Here is a 17,426-nt window from a genome sequence, read left to right on the forward strand (position 1 = left end):
CTACCACAAAGGTACCAAATCCCTCTAATTTAAATGGGATAGGCCCACAGGTAGACACTACAACACAGCTCTAGCAGAGTATGAGGGCAAGGCCCCTCTAACTAAAACGGAACCTTGACGCTAGAAAAAATATATAAATTACTACACAAAAGTCAAGTAACAGAAGGTATGACACACTAGAAGTAGAGTGCGAGGAAACCCCTCACTAAATAAACGGGAACCTAGCGCTAACAAAATCTACACAAACTTTCACAAAAACCACTTAGAAACGACAAGTAGCTGTTAAAACAGCTTTTGGGTGAAAAATTAGAAATTTTCTGACAGAAAATTAGTCAGTAAATAGTACTTAGCCCAGCCAAGTCGAGACCACGTCTATTGCTATGAAGCGGCAAACGAGATCTGGGGAAGTAGTGGTGGTGCATCCTGGGATGTAGAATAGCTCAGCCAATTAGAGACTTCGCTCTATAGTATAGCGTGGCCGAACCCATCAGTACAGAATGTAGGCGAGATAGGATCACATAACATCTAAAGTTTCTGAAATTCTGTCATTGACTTGTAGCTCAAGCTCAGAGTCATAGAACTAAGTGAGCTGTGATTGGCTAGAGGCTCTGATGTTGCAGACCTCCACTGCTAACTGCATTTGATTGGATCCCTCTCTAGCTCTCTTAATGTAACTTGTACAGAGTGGCACCCACCCAGGGGCTTTTATTCAAAACTCTGAAAAGTGTGGAAAATCCAGAACTGTGAAAAATGAACTTTTCATCAAAAAGAAATTAAAAAAGCTGCACCACTGTTACTAGACTCTATCTATAGTAGGTTACCTGTGCAAAAGCTTTTCACCCTATGGGAGACCTACACAAATCTATGTAACCTTAGAAATCCATGTCTGAGGCTGAAATAACCTGTGTCAAGTGCAAACAAACATACCTTGAACTGCAGTATAACTAGGCATTTTCCCACTTTGTATTAGTATCCAAACATTATCCTTAACAAACCAAACTCCATGCAGTTTAGTAACCCCTGTCCCTATGAGTCATGCCTATAGAAAACAAGAATCAGCATATTCCTGCAACTTATGTAGCCAGCCTGAAAGAGATAGGCATCTTAATTAATTCATTCATTCATTAATTCATTTATTTATTTATTTTACATTTGTTTACCTGGAGAGTCCACCTCTGGGCATAACACCCTTTTTCAGCGGAGGTCCGGAGAGAAAAGCTCCATTTTTAGCAAACTATTTTGTTAAGTCAGGCTTTACTGCAAAATCTTACCCATACACTGCCACAACTTGTTGTGAGGGAAAGGTTAATTTGCCTTTCCTTTCTTGTATTTTGTTCATAGGTTCATACGTTGGTACTAGGCTATCGGCCCTAGGGCCTATACAAGCCTAGCCATAACAATTCCCTGGCTATTTCTTCCCACACATGTATTACGTTATTGGCTTTTTCTACTTTATATACTGTTTTTTTTCTTTACACTGTGTTTTACTTGTATTCTGCTTTTAGTTGCATATTAAAACTTGGAAAGAGAACACAGCTGTGTCTCTTGTGAGTCACACAGAATTTTTTTTTAATTTTTTTCCCAACTTGTTGCTGTTGTGTTCTTAAACAAAACTGTCTTTCTAGTTGCCAGCCCCTTATGTTAATTTGACCCCATATCTCCTTCTCTCTCCCCTTTCATTGGCTTGTGTGAGTAAGCACAAAATCATCATTTTGTGAAAACACTCCCCTTCAACTATTTAAATTTATTGGCCATCCCACTGTATTCCATAGAGTCAAAATACAAAAGAGCCTACCCCCTTTCAGTCTATCTTGCTCTTTTAAAATTACTGGCTCTCCACTCAGACCCCTAAAGCTTAAGTTACCTCCTTGTTCATGTCTAACTGCTCAGTGCACGCTGTAGTGCTTAGGATTAACCCATTTCTTTTTTCATCTTACCTTTGAACATCCATTGCAAGACTACCAGTTACTGGAAGCCCACATTCTGCCTGTCAGTATTCCTCTTGGGATTAGTGCTTCTGTTTTCTGCTGGTGAGAGACGGAGCATAAGGACATTATTTTCTGGAGACTGCTGATCACCAGAATGCCTCATAACTGCTTTTTAGATGACCATTTGGAATTTATGCTTATATTCTTCTCCTGGTGAGAGAAGTAGCAGAGTGCATTGATTGCTATTTCTGATTGGGCAGTGAGTGTCTGTGCTTGACATTCCTAGCCTACAGACCCTGGCATCATCTAGGACAAGACTGAAGATCACCAAACAGGCTGTGGCTTTTTTCTCACCTTGGGATTGGTGCTAATGTTTTGCTTCTGGTGAGAGAAGAAGCAAAGATGCATTGTATCCCAAGAGAGTGAAGCGGTGGTGAGCATCAGCACTAGTAGTAGCCAGGCAGTAGCCATTCATGTGACTCCCCTCTTTTCATCATTCTTGACAAGCTAATTCTTTGTTTTCTAAGTACTGCTTGATTTGTGTCTAACTTCACCAATATGAACTTTGTAACTACACCAGTATGAATTTCGTGACTACACCAGTATGAGCTTTTTAACTACACTGCAGTGAGAGATATGTAAGAACACAAGTTCATTTTTAACAATGAAATGACAACAGCCCACTTTAGCTTTGCACAGTCAATGTTATATTTGTTACCTTGGATGCTAGTTCTCTGTCTTTAGAGACAACCCTGACAATTTATTTCTTACAGGCTGAGTCCCGTATAGTCTCACCAGTGGCCAGGATGTAGGTTATAATCCACAGCTACAAGTATCAGCTAGGCCTTCTGTCCAGTTCTACACAAACTCTTTTCCTCATCTTCCTTCAAGATACAACCAATGCAGTCCCCACATGGACCATCCAACTGGGGGAATCATAAATCTTCAGCCAAAACCACTGCTTTAACCCATAATGTTCTCCTACTTGACAAAAATGCCTTCATATTTTCTGCATCAGACTTTAATAAAACACAGATAAGCAATCAGTCTTCCACTGCATGATCTAGTACAGTGAATTACCTAATTATTCTGAGAATTTTAAGGGCACAGGGTACAGTTAACTCATTTAAAGATTTTCTAAATTTTGTATATACAATGTCACAATATATATATATATATATATATATATATATATATATATATATATATATATATATATATATATATAAAAATATAGCTACATCTTTCAATATGAAATATCAAAATGAGTTGAATTGAAAGAACTTGAGCAATCACAATAGGTGGAAATGAATCAGTGTGACTCATTGCAAAAGTGAAAACCAAAAACATTCTTTTGTAGGAGAACATGCCACATTTACCTTTCATATAAGGGCAACCCCCCTCCCCCCATATCCCCTAAGCTTAAGGATACTAACTTCCTGTATGCACAACACCCCGATTAAAGGAGAAACTCTCCAAACTAACCCACCATGGTCTTCAGCAATAACTTCCTGAATGCACAACACTGATTAAAAGGAGAAACTCTCCAAACTAACCCACCATGGTCTTCAGCAATAACTTCCTGAATGCACAACACCGATTAAAAGGAGAAACTCTCCAAACTAACCCACCATGGTCTTCAGCAATAACTTCCTGAATGCACAACACTGATTAAAAGGAGAAACTCTCCAAACTAACCCACCATGGTCTTCAGCAATAACTTCCTGAATGCACAACACCGATTAAAAGGAGAAACTCTCCAAACTAACCCACCATGGTCTTCAGCAATAACTTCCTGAATGCACAACACCGATTAAAAGGAGAAACTCTCCAAACTAACCCACCATGGTCTTCAGCAATAACTTCCTGAATGCACAGCACAGATTAAAAGGAGAAACTCTCCAAACTAACCCACCATGGTCTTCAGCAATAACTTCCTGAATGCACAACACCGATTAAAAGGAGAAACTCTCCAAACTAACCCACCATGGTCTTCAGCAATAACTTCCTGAATGCACAGCACAGATTAAAAGGAGAAACTCTCCAAACTAATCAACCATCGTCTTTAGCAATAACGTCCTGTATGTACAACACAGATTAAAAGGAGAAACTCTGCAAACTAACCCACCATGGTCTTCAGCAATAACTTCCTGTATGCACAGCACAGATTAAAAGGAGAAACTCTCCAAACTAATCAACCATCGTCTTTAGCAATAACGTCCTGTATGTACAACACAGATTAAAAGGAGAAACTCTGCAAACTAACCCACCATGGTCTTCAGCAATAACTTCCTGTATGCACAGCACAGATTAAAAGGAGAAACTCTCCAAACTAATCAACCATCGTCTTTAGCAATAACGTCCTGTATGTACAACACAGATTAAAAGGAGAAACTCTCCAAACTAACCCACCATGGTCTTCAGCAATTCTTGTTTTTGATCTACTAAGAGTGGCAAATCATTTTTGAGACACTACTCTTCAAAGAGGTAAGAAAACATGGACTAGTGATAGACAGAGAGATAGATATTGGTGTAACTCAAATGGCAGAATGCACATTTACTGGAAAGATTTTTAAGGTATAAAAAAGGGAGAATGCACAAATGAGTGAGTGCTGATTTAAGTGAACTGCATATGGTTGAATTTAGTTTTATATACTGTAGGTAAGCAGAAGTGAGCAGGAAAATGAATGTTTAAATGAAAAAGTGGTGATGTGAAGCTGTCCAAGGCTGTTGCAGCACTTGTTATGAATATGCAAGTGTTCATGGGATACTGTTGTAGTATGGCTTAGGTAAAGGGACAGGGGTGAGTGCTATTCATGTTTTGTGTTGTCTGTTTGCTGTGTTGTAGCATGTGTAGGGTTAGGAATAGGATTAGGGTTATGGTTAGCGTCAGCACACATGAGTAAGATGGCGGAGGGAGGCAAAGCCCCACTTCCTGCCTTACTCACGTGTACTAACTGTAACTGTAATTAGAATTAAACTAAATCACCCTTTTCATCTTGTCTTCTCATAAAGCAAACATTGGAAAATGGATCACAGAAAACAAAGGCAATTTGCTATAACAATGAGAGGATTGAGGGTTCTTGTCTATGAGAAAAGATTAAAAATCCTGAACATAAACCCTTATACCCCTTGCAGCAGGATTCTTTATTTTTATTTTATTTATTTATTTTACATTTGTTGACCGGGCTAGTCTAACTGGATACATGTCCATTTTCAGTAGAGGCCCGGGGAGAAAAGCTCCAAGACACTTACATAAAGACAATATAGAAAGTTACAATAGTCAAAGTATATAACAGCTATTGTTAGCAAAATACAATACTCATAGTGAGCATAACACAAGACAGTATAAGCTAATGTGCAAGAGATGTTGCTATATGCATATATACATATTTTAAATTGCAATAACATGGTCTTTGGTTGATTAAGGATAAGTCAATAAAGATGAAGAGTATTGAAACTAGTGTATAGAGAGAAAGTTAGTCAGGGTTAGTACAGGGGCATAACCAATGTGTACTGAGAAATAGTTTTAGATTCTGTTTAAAAGGTGTCAATGAAAACAGAGATATAAGTTCAGTGTGAAGAAGATTCCAGTGCTTACCAACAGTATTACAGAACAGAGAGTCTCCTGCTAAGTTGTTGGATCTGCTGGTGTTGATAAGGAGTTTGTTTGAGGAGCATAAATGTTTAAGATTGTTATATGGGGTAATGAGGCAACAGAGTATTGGAGTGTTGTTACGTTGATACAGGGTCCTATGGGCTATAACAAGCTGGTGAAATCGCAGCTGGTTTTGAAACTCTAGCCAGCCTAGTTGCTTAAGATTAAGACAGTGATAAGTTCTAAAAGGAGAGCCAGTGGCAAATCTAGCAATATTATTATAGGAGATTGTCAGTTTGTTGAGGTTGTTTTTAGAAAGATTAGTGAATATAGGTGAAGCATAGAGTAGGGTGGAGATTAGGTGAGTTCTGGCTATGGTGGTCCTGGCTACTGGTGTAAGAAAGGGTTTGATTCTATAGAGGGACCCCAATTTCTTGTTGACTGTTTTGATAGTACTGTTTATATGAGTATCAAAGATAAGGTTGTTATCTATTGTTATTCCTAAAAGTTTAGTGGTTGAGTTGGGAGATATGATAGTGCCATTATTAGATACTAGTGTGAAATTTATTGGTGTGGATTTTTGGGTTGGTGTGAAAAGTAAAAATTTAGTTTTTTTTAGGATTTAGGAGAAGGCAACGGTATAAAAACCATTGTTCTACTGTATTAAATGCTTTTTGGGTAAGGGACTGTAGTTCAGTTGGAGACATGGCTGAACAAATTATTGTGGAGTTGTCTGCATATTGAATACAGATGGCTTCAGGAATTGCTGAGTGAAGGTCATTAATAAAAATGAAGAATAGGAGTTGGCCTAATATAGAGCCATGTGGAACACCTAGGGAAATAGAGAGGTGAGTAGATAGGTTGTTTTCCCATAGCACAGCCTGTTGTCTATTGTCTAAGTAAGATTTAAACCAATTTATGGTTAGAGGTTCAAGTGAGAGGGATTTCAGTATATTTAAAAGGAGCTGGTGATTAACCATGTCAAAAGCTTTAGATAAATCAATAAAGACTGCAGAGGAGAGAATTTTGTTGTTACGTTTTTGTTGATGAAGTCTGTGAAGGATAGTAGGGCAGTGATAGTACTGTGGAAAGGTCTAAATCCGTGTTGACAATTGGCTAGTAAGTTGTTTTGGAGTAGGTGGTTAAGTAGTTGCTTATGGATGCATTTCTCCATAATTTTTGCTAGGGGGGATAGAAGAGCAACAGGACGATAATTAGAAAAGTCAGTAGAATTCCCACCTTTATGTAGAGGGATGATGTGAGAAATTTTCCAGATAGATGGGATAGTTCCTTCACTTATAGTTCTGTTAACCAGAATGGAAATGGGATAGGCTATGGCTTTAGCTCCTTTGTGCAGATATTCTGCAGGAAGTTTGTCAGCTGAGGGGGTAGTAGATTTTAGTTTCTGATGAAGGGAGCAAATAAAGGAAGTTGGAACTGGTTTTAACTGAAATGATGGAGGTGGGCTTGTAATAGATGTAGGCAGATTTGAGGTATTTGGAGATAGTTGACTAGCAAGAGTTTGGATGGCATCTGTGAAGAAAGAATTGAAGGCATTAGCTGTTTGTGTGGGATTATCAGGGTTAGAGCTTTGTGGGTTAGGTGTGATAGACTGACCTGGGTATAGTAGTTTGTTAATGCTAGTCCAGAACTTTTGTGGCTTCTTATTGTATGTTTGTTGTAGTTGGAAATAGAAGTTCTTTTTGTCTAAGAGGATGTCTGTTTTAGTACTATTTCTAAGTTGTCTAAAGGTTTGGTGGTCAGTGGGATTTTTAGTAGTACGCCATTTTGCCCAGGATTTGTTTCTAAGAAGGATTTTTTGTCTAGTAGTATTTGAGAGCCAAAGGGCAGGTTTAGCTTTATTTCTAACAGAGCGAGTTGGTGTGTGATGGTTGAGGATGGTTAAGAATGTAGAATTAAAATATTCCACTGCTTCATTTAGTGGGAGAGATTTTAGAGGTGACCAGTTACATTGCTTGAGTTCAGCTTGGAAGAGTTCTGGGTTAAAATGCTTTTTGGTGCGTATTATCCTGAAATTGTTTGGGTAAATTAGGTTGGTTTTGTGTCTGATAATAAAAGTTAGTGAATGGTCACTTAGATCATCTGGGAGGGTTCCTACTTGGTATGTTTGGTGAGGAGTATTAGTAAGAATCCAGTCTAAGATACTTTCCTTGTTATTGGGTTTATTAATTCTGGTTGGGGAGTTAATAGTTTGTGAGAAGCCATATAGGTTAATATGGGTGGTCGGGTGTGCCATACTGCAGGACTTCCAGTCGATGTTAAAGTCTCCAAGGACTATGGTTTCTTATGGGAGATTAATAGAAAGCCAGTTCAGGAGATTTTCAAGGATTGAAATTTTATTTCCTGGGGGAAGGTAGATGCAAATGATGTATACAGATTTACAGGAGTTGATCTGAAGTTTAGAAATGAGGATTTCAGCATTATTGTCAGAGGGTGGTCTAAGGTTTGTAGTGGTAACTTGTAGGTCTGATTTATAAAGGATTGCTACCCCACCTCCCTTCTTGGTTGTCCAGTCTAGTCTAAGGATATTATAACCAGGTGGGGTGACTTTATTGTCTTTAATTGTGGGTTTTAGCCATGTTTCAGATAGACATAGTATGTCAAATAGGTCAACATGTAGGAGGGCATGGAGGTGGGCAATTTTATTGTTAATGCTACGTATGTTGAGATGTGCTATATAGAGTGAGTTGGAGGGCTTAGTAGGAGCTTGGGTACTGGAGTTATTAGGGTTGCACTCTTTAGTGTCAAGGATATTGTTTGGGCCTGGGTTAGGATGAATGTCCCCATCTAATAAGGAGTGGAGGTGTATTCTATTTATAGGGTAATGAAAGTTGCAATAATAGTCCAGTGATTTTTTAATATTTAGCTTGATATATTTAATGTGAGATAGTCTATGATATTTACCTTGTAGGTAGAAGGGTTTGACTGTTATGTGTATGTAGTTTTGAGAGATGGCTAGTATTGGTGTAGAAGTGTATTTGGTGGAGAAGAGAAGGGAGGGGTATAATGGTTGTTCATAGGAGGTTAGCAGATAGGCAATAGTTAGAGTAGGAAAGAGTGAGAACAAGAGTGATAGTTTTATTAGGTATGGGATGGGTAATTTAGCCATTATATTAGTTTTTGGGGTGAAAACTTAAGAGAGTAAGTATGTAAGAACAGGTAAGGAGATATGAGAAAAGGTGTGGTGTTGTAACAAGTTGGGGTAGGAGATCAGGTAATAACAGGTGAGGTGCTGAGACAAGGAGGGGTGGGAGTGTTAATAAGTTGAAGTGTTAGATTGAAGCAGAATGTGATGGGGTGTGGCTACAGAGAAATAAATGTAGGAGTACTGGGTGTGGGTGGGAATTGGGGGCAGGGTAGGGGAGCGGATTGAGCCCACAGGGAGAATGGAGCGGGTAGAGACATGTGAGTGTAGTAGGAGAACAATCAGTGGAATGCTGACTGATAAGGTAAGTTGAGTAAGGTAGTTGAAGAGAGAAAAATTAAGTAGAGAAGAAGGTTTCCAAGGCAAATATTGGGAGAGTACAGTATAGCAAGAGGTGTAATTTTGATTTATAAAGCTAATATGGGTGGTTTCACACTTGAATGTGAAAAATTAATTGTTAAGAAAGCGAAACGGACAGACACCTCAATGTAACAAATTATAAAGCAGTATTGTGTCTGTGGAAGTGTTGTGGGTAACTGAAATAAAGCCTTAGCATCATCATATATGTTCTGTCAGACATTTTAAGCTTCTTTTAGATAAGTATACACAGTATAACAACTCTGAGGTATAGTGCAACTAATGCAAACATTCAGGGATATTTCTCCAGTTAATGAGTGAATGAAAGTCATTTCTTTTCATACCGAGTCTGAAAGAGACTGATTACCACAGCAAATGAGCAATACCCATTCTTTTTATTTCAGATAACGACACAATCACTTCTGAAGTGAATGTCCATGTTTTCCCATGAAGCACAGTTACTCAAACTCCAACAGTAACAGCTGCTGTTTCAGGACACATAAGACATTCTGCAATGATGATACACATTTCTATCCCTCCCCGTATGATACATTCATTGATTGAACAGTCCTATTCACATAACCAGGTTAATAATAGAGATCTTAAATGAAGTTTTTTATTGCTTACCAGGGGAATTAGTTGTGCAGCAAATTATATCATGTGACCGACTATGCAAGCCATATCTGTGCAGTCTGGCTGTAACACAGTAGTTGGTACTGGGTGCCAGATTACTGAAACTGTAGAATGTTTCTTTCAGTTTTGTGTCATATTTCACGAATACATCTTCCTAGAAAAGAAGAGGAAATTGTAGTGAGGGTCACTATAACTGCACAATTCCTATAAAACTTGAAGGACATAAAGTCCCTGAATGCTTTTTGTGTACTTCATTTTGTTAGCTACTACCTATAGATACATACTGTCTGTAGATGAAGGTCTTTTCATATAGGCAGGCAGCTATGTAGAGAGATGTGCCTATAAAGCTGCCATCCAGTACATATGCAAACAGGAACACATAGACAAATATTTGTACAAACACAAGGAGAGTCTAATGGAGATGGCAGAAAAAACAGAATAAATAGTAAGCAGTTATGCAATCTATAACACTGTATTACACCTTCCTTAAGATGCAAATATTATAACTGAATTATGTAAATCTTAGAACAATTCTACATTATCATGGAATCCAGAAATGACAAAATACTACCAAACCACTGTGCTGAGTGGCTACATGCAGTGTATACCCTGATGTGGGGGCTTTTTCACTATATTGCCAATCTCAACATATATTACCTGGAACACTGAACAATGTCCGACAAAATTAAAAACTGGTAAAACATTCTTTCCTTTTTTCTCTTAGGTGTGTAACCTCAGTGATTTCATTAATCACGCAACACATTCAATAAAGTGACATCTGATGTACTGAGATATCAATAACATGAGAACTTGAATAAATAAACACTAAAAGTGTCATCAAGACAGCATAAAAACTGCAGCGTTCTGCTCATACAGAGCTACAGAACGAATAACTGCCATTTCATTTAAAGGGAAGGAATGGCACAAGACAGTTTCACAAACAGATTCATACGTAAACCTGTCTTATTCCAACAGTTCCACTCGGTCTTATATCAGAAGTAGTTCACAAATACCAATTTGTATTACCAGAAAAAAATATTCTTTGGAAATAAAACATATAATGCCCAATACAGACTGGAGATGGATGGATGTATCTGCTTTTCTTATGGATAGAGCTATGGGTAACATCATTTATAAAAGGAGATGCCGAGCCCTTACACCAGCTCTTGGTATGTCCCTGCTTTGGGAACGTTCAGGTCTGCTCTGGAGAATGGTAAGGCTGCAAGACAAAACTTTCCTGGAGGTTGGACATGTTACAACCATGCTCTAACTTCATAAAGGAGAACGAATGGACGACACACTGACCACAGTAATATCTTCACACTTATACACTGTGGTAATGACTCACCCCAGAAAGTACATGTTACAACCACGCTCTAACTTCATAAAGGAGAACGAATGGACGACACACTGACCACAGTAATATCTTCACACTTATACACTGTGGTAACGACTCACCCCAGAAAGTAACCTTTCTGAAAATGTTAATACAATTTCTGGGGACATATGCCTTTATTAACTCCCGTAGAAATAAGAAATAAATTTTGCCAGAATTAAGAACTAAAAAATAATGAGTTGTGGATTAAAGTTTTTGCACGGCATGGTTAGAGAAACATGCATATGAAGGACCACTGCAGTCAATGCATTTTCATTACAGCAGTGCTGTTTATTGCCTTGACATATGGTGTGTACCACATTTCAGAAGTACAGCTGTGTGATCTGAATGACACTTTATATTAGCAACACTTCTGTCATGCAGCTTAAAATTGCCTAAGTGCTTGAAATCCTTTCCCAGTTGTGTAAAATGCCATTTAATTATTTTCCTTATTTACTTGGTTGATGCAAAGGGTTGTGTGTCTTTCATTTCTGGCCATTAAGTTTAGTTTTAATACCAGGGTGCGGGTCAGGTAAGTGTGCGATTGTGTGGACATGAGGGTTAGGGTGGGGTAGGTGAGTTAGGGTTAGGGAGCGGGTGAGAGGACTGTGTAATAGTGACGGACCTTAGGGTTAGCGTTAGGGTTTGGGTTAAGGTAAGTTGATAGTTAGTGGTGTATGTATAGTTTAGTGTAGGGTTAGGTGTAAGAGTTTAGGTGAATGTGTTTTGATTGCTGTTTGTTTGGTGTGCTTGTGTTGTGTGTATGTGTTTTGGAACAGCAAATGATTTCCCTAGGAAAAAATTTGCTGTTTTGTATGTTCGATGTTTTAAATTTTTGATTAATAGGGTTCGATATTAGAACACTCGAAATTTTGCAAGTTCGGTGTTCTGATATAGACCCAGAAATTTAGCAAGAAAAAAATAGAACATAAATATTCATGCAAATGCAAATAGAAGCCGCAAATAGAATTTCAAATTACAAGGTTCTTAACATAGTGTCTTCAAAGCAAGAAAAATCAAACATTTTACCATGCAAATCTCATTTAAATTAGAAGATTCAAATACAAGGTGTTTGTAAAGTAGGCAACAATTACAACAGTTTTAACATACAATTTTTTTTTTTTTACAAGTTATGTTTTGAGTATAAGAAGGTTTATACAGACAGGAGGTCTAGAGCAATATGAACAAGGGAGTTGGAAACTTGGTGGGTTGAGATGATTAGCCTGGGTGGGAACAGGACAAAGTCTATGTTTTAAGAAATATTCCTTAAGGATAAGCTTAAATGTATGTGTATCATTACTAGACAGAATATGTTGTGGAAGAGAATGCCATTGTTTGGCGATAATGTGGGAGTACAAGGAGATGCCGTGTGAGTGTTGTGCTTTGCTAACCTTAAACGGTATTTTGTCAGCAGACCTAAGGGAAGTTAGATTGCAGTAGGGTCAACAAGATGTGATAGTGATGGGCAGTTGTCAGCTTTGTATATGACTGTGTGTGCAGCTAGCAAGTGATTCAGGCTAAGTAACTGAGGGAGCTCTAACTAGTTTATCTGGAGAAGAGCAGTACAGTGATAAGATGTATTGGATTGATTGGTAGCAAATTCTGCAATTTTGTTATAGCAAAATTCAAGTCTATTTAGGTCAGATTTCCAAAGATTGGAACATATTTGAGCAAAATATGAGAGCAATATAGAAGGGATGATAATAGATGGGTTCTGGCTGCTGTGAGTCTAGCCTGGTCAGTGAGGTATACTTTGGCCCTGTATAGAGCCTAGCTTGACATGCACCTTTTTAATAGTTAGTGCCAGGTGTTTGTCAAACTTCAGTCCACTATCAATTGTGACACCGAGAGGTTTAGTACATTTAATGGGCTGTATTGTAGTGCCACTGGAGGAGAAAATATAGATAGGGGCTAAATTACTGGCTGTCAGGGTATGCTGGAAAACCATGAATTTGTTTTTTGGGGGGTTTAGAATAAGTTGCTGGGCTGTGAGGAAATTTTTGATTTTTGTAACGCTGCTTGGGTTTTTCCTTGGAGCTCTGTGATTGTGGGGGCAGAGCAGATTATGGAAGCATCACCAGTGTATTGTACAATTACTGCTGAGTTTGCTGCAGTATTAAGATCATTAGCAAAAATTGTGAATAGAAGTGGCCCCAGGATTGAACCTTGTGGGACTCCAACAGTTATAGGGAGATGGGGGGGGGGAGTTTGCTGTTTCATAAAGTGGCTTGTTTCCTGTCAGACAGGTAGCTATGGAACCACTTTAGGGCTACTGGGCTGGAATGATAGGAAGCTAGTTTGTTAAGATGTAGTTGATATGATACATTGTCAAATGCTTTTCGCATGTCTAGGAAGGTAGCAGAGACTAGATGTTTCTTGTTTTTATGCTGATTTATAGTATCAGTAAATATATGCACACCTCATCACTAAGGGCTTTTCATCCAGAAAAAAGGAGGTCATTGTCCCACTGTACTCATCCCTCATTAGACCCATTATAGAATATAACGTCTCATTTGGTATGTACCTCTCAAGACATCTGCAACAACTGGAAAAGCAGCAGAAATACCTCATTAAAAGAATCACAGGCCTAAAGCAGATGCTGTATGCTGACCATCTAAGAAAACTCCACCTATACTCTGTCGCATATTGTCTACTCAGAGGCGATCTCTGCTTAACATACAAGGCCATGTCAGACTCAGAGCTGTTGGACATGCTACACTTAAAGAAATCCCAAGCCCTCAGAGGCACACGCTCCAGGGATCTGAATCTTGTCATCATAATGAACAAAACATGCTGGAGGGATGAGTTCCTAATCCATAGACTCCCCAGACTCTGGAAGAGACTGCCCATACATGTCAAGCAGAGTGCCTCTTTGGCCTTCTTTAAAAGGAACCTTGATGACTGGATGGGAAATAGGAAATTCACCTAGGAAATTCACCCCGGGGATCACGTCAATCGGTCTGCTAGACAGGGGTCTAGGGAAGTAAATACTGTGGGAAGAAAGAACCAAGGGATTGTTATAGCTAGGCCTGTATAAGCCTTAGGGCCGATAGCCTAGTACCAACCTATGAACCTATTAAGGCTGTGCTAGGCCTAGGCCAGAAACCATGCTGTGTATTGGATAATAGATTGCTTGATAGAAAATTGTCTAGGACTTGTTTGTGTAGACATTTTTCTAAGATTTTGGCAAGTGTAGACAGTATGGCTATGGGTCTGTAGTTAGTTATGTCTGTAGAGGGACCACCTTTATGTAATGGAATTAAGTGTGATATTTTCCAGAGGAGCGGTACATATTGTTCAGAGATAGAGCAGTTGATGAGGATGGATATTGGGTAAGCGATGGAAGCAGCAGCTAGTTGTAGAAAGTCACCAGGTAGCTGATCTGCAGCTAATGTGCAAGGTCTTACTTTGGAGAGTAGTGTTGTTACAATCTGCAGCTAATGTGCCAGGTCTTACTTTGGAGAGTAGTGTTGTTACAATCTGCAGCTAATGTGCAAGGTCTTACTTTGGAGAGTAGTGTTGTTACAATCTGCAGCTAATGTGCCAGGTCTTACTTTGGAGAGTAGTGTTGTTACATAGCCAGTAGCTGATCTGCAGCTAATGTGCAAGGTCTTACTTTGGAGAGTAGTATTGTTACATAGCCAGTAGCTGATCTGCAGCTAATGTGCAAGGTCTTACTTTGGAGAGTAGTATTGTTACATAGCCAGTAGCTGATCTGCAGCTAATGTGCAAGGTCTTACTTTGGAGAGTAGTATTTTTACATAGCCAGTAGCTGATCTGCAGCTAATGTGCAAGGTCTTACTTTGGAGAGTAGTGTTGTTACATAGCCAGTAGCTGATCTGCAGCTAATGTGCAAGGTCTTACTTTGGAGAGTAGTGTTGTTACATTGTTACTTGTTACAATCTGCAGCTAATGTGCAAGGTCTTACTTTGGAGAGTAGTATTGTTACATTGTTACATAGCTAGTTTGAATTGATTTGAGATGGAGAAGGGTAACCTTATTAATGAAAGTTTCTGGTATGGTCAGAGGAGTATTGGGGGGGTTTATTGAGTAGCGAGGTTAAAGATGTGATAAAGTGGGAGTGAAATTGTTCTGCTGTACAGACATTTTGGATGGTTAGTGTTGGGGCAGGGGTAGTAGGTTTTCCTGGGGAAAGGAGGAGACTAATTGTTTGCCCGAATCTTTTAGGGTTGTTCTGGTATTTTAGCTGATTGGCTTGGAAGTAGGCTTTTTTGTCTTGTTTAATTTGTTTTTTTTGCTTGGTTTCTTAGTTGCTGATAGGCGCAGAGATCCTCCTTATGTTGACTATTTTTGCAGAGAGACCAGGCTCTTTCTCTCTCTTTTAGTAAGTAAAGTGTGTCTTTTGATAGCCAAGGAAGTTGCTTGGCTGTGGTGCGAATTTTTCTAGTTGGAGCTAATTCATTAAGTATTTGTAGGAAAGAGCTATTGAAATATGGAACTGCATTATCAAGTGGAAGATATTTCAGAGGTGTCCAATCGTGTTGTAGGAGCCTTGAGTTAAATCACGAACCAAAAGAAACAAAAGCACATTAAAGTCCGATCCAAACAGGAAAAAACGGCCACACTATAAAGCACGAGGTTGCTCTCTTTATTAAACCACACTACCACGCAAACTGTAAACTGCGTTTTCATCTTCAGTGTACAGAGACTTCTTCAGATGTGAAAACAAAGACAAGCAAAGCAATCTTCCTTAAATACTCCCCCTGTTAAAATCATCCAATAAGAATTTTAATCCAATTAATCAAAACATTTTTTTTAAATCTACTAATACAAAAATTGCCTTGAGTTAAATGTTGTTGGTGAGAATTGTTTTTTGTTGTGAATGAAATGAAATGAGATGTTATGGGATTTTTGTACATTTTTCTGAAATCAGGAAGGTAGGCAAATTATCGCTTAATGTGTCTGGGAGACACCCAGCATCATAAGTAGTATTAGATTTATTAATCAAGGTCCAGTCAAGGATGGATTGTCTTTTATTGTGCTTGTCAATGTGTCTGGGATGGTTGATTACTTGACTGAAGTTAAATAGGTTAACAAAATTAGTTGGGGGGTTGGTGGAGCAGGTGTACCAGCCGAGGTTAAAGTCTCCAATTATTATTGTTTCATGACTAAAATTTGTAGTGGCCCATTCAAGTATTTTTTTCAATATGCTGGTGGTTATTTGCAGGGGGGAGATAGATTGTTATAAGGATAATTGACTTACGGTGATTTAAGTCTAGACATGTTACTGATATTTCTAAGTTAGGGATGTCAGGTGGGGAAGAGTTGAGTTGTATTGATTTTCTTTAAAGAATATGGCAATGCCGCCTCCACCTTTAGTTACTCTATCAGATTTAAGGATGCTATATCCACTAGGTAGGAGTTCTTCATATTTAATATGAGGCTTAAGCCAAGTCTCAGCAATGACAAATATGTCAGGGGAATAGAGGGCTACAGTAGCAATAAACTCATGAATTTTATTAATTAGGCTTTTCAGGTTGGTATTAATGATGAGAAGGTCAGAGTTTCCGGCTTTCATATGAATGAGACAGGACTGGAGGTATTTGGGTTATCTGTGCTAAAGGTTGGCTGAGGGGAGATGTAGAAGGCTTGGAGAGTGTTGGGCCTGGATTAGGATGGATGTCACACTGATGTTTGATATGGGTAAGACAGTGGAGGGTAAGACATTTTAATTTAGAGTATAACTTGTGATATGTAAATAGGGTAGAAACAGAGGTGCGTGTTTGAAAATATCTAATAGAGAAGATGAGAGTTGGGGAGCTTTTAAAGAGGTATGGGGAAATGTAAATAGTTGGCTTGCCCTGATGGGAATTATAATAGAAAGGTAAAGTTAGAGAGTTGCGCCTTGGGAGAAGGATATATTGTGTGGAGGTAGTATAAAGGGAGAGCAGTAGCAGGGGAATCAGGATGAGGAGACGAGTAGTGGATTTTGTGTATAAGCTTGTAAAGAGTGTAGACATAGCTAAGGATGTGAGTATGATTAAACAGTGGATAACAGTAGATTTGTATCATAGGTAAGTTAGTAAAAAAAGACCTAGATGGTGGTTGGATACAAGTAAGTAGAGGGGTAAATAGTAGGAAAGGATATTACAATAGTGTTGTAAGGAGGGATATTAAGAAAAGAGCAGAGTTGTAGAATGAGTAAAGTGTGTAAATATGTATTATATATAGATAGATATACATACATATCCATAGATACATAATATATATTTACAGACAGATACATATATATATATATATATATATATATATATATATATATATATATATACACCAACACACACACACACACACACACACATACATATATATAGTTAGATAGATAGATAGACAGATATAGATATATAC

The 17,426-nt window shown here is 38.4% G+C and overlaps 1 protein-coding gene across 1 annotated transcript in view; it reads right to left on the reverse strand.

Annotated features, from left to right (window-relative positions):
* Positions 1-17,426, reverse strand: part of LOC122790097 — an 883,343-nt gene that overhangs the window by 164,915 nt on the left and 701,002 nt on the right. Inside the window, exon 5 of the mRNA XM_044057668.1 lies at positions 9,677-9,836. Coding sequence (XP_043913603.1) covers positions 9,677-9,836 — 160 coding nt within the window. The remainder of the gene's footprint in view (positions 1-9,676; positions 9,837-17,426) is intronic.

The sequence above is a fragment of the Protopterus annectens genome, chromosome 15.part0 (genome assembly GCF_019279795.1).
Source record: "Protopterus annectens isolate FY-2018-M chromosome 15.part0, PAN1.0, whole genome shotgun sequence".
In the NCBI taxonomy this organism is placed as follows: Eukaryota; Metazoa; Chordata; order Ceratodontiformes; family Protopteridae; genus Protopterus; species Protopterus annectens.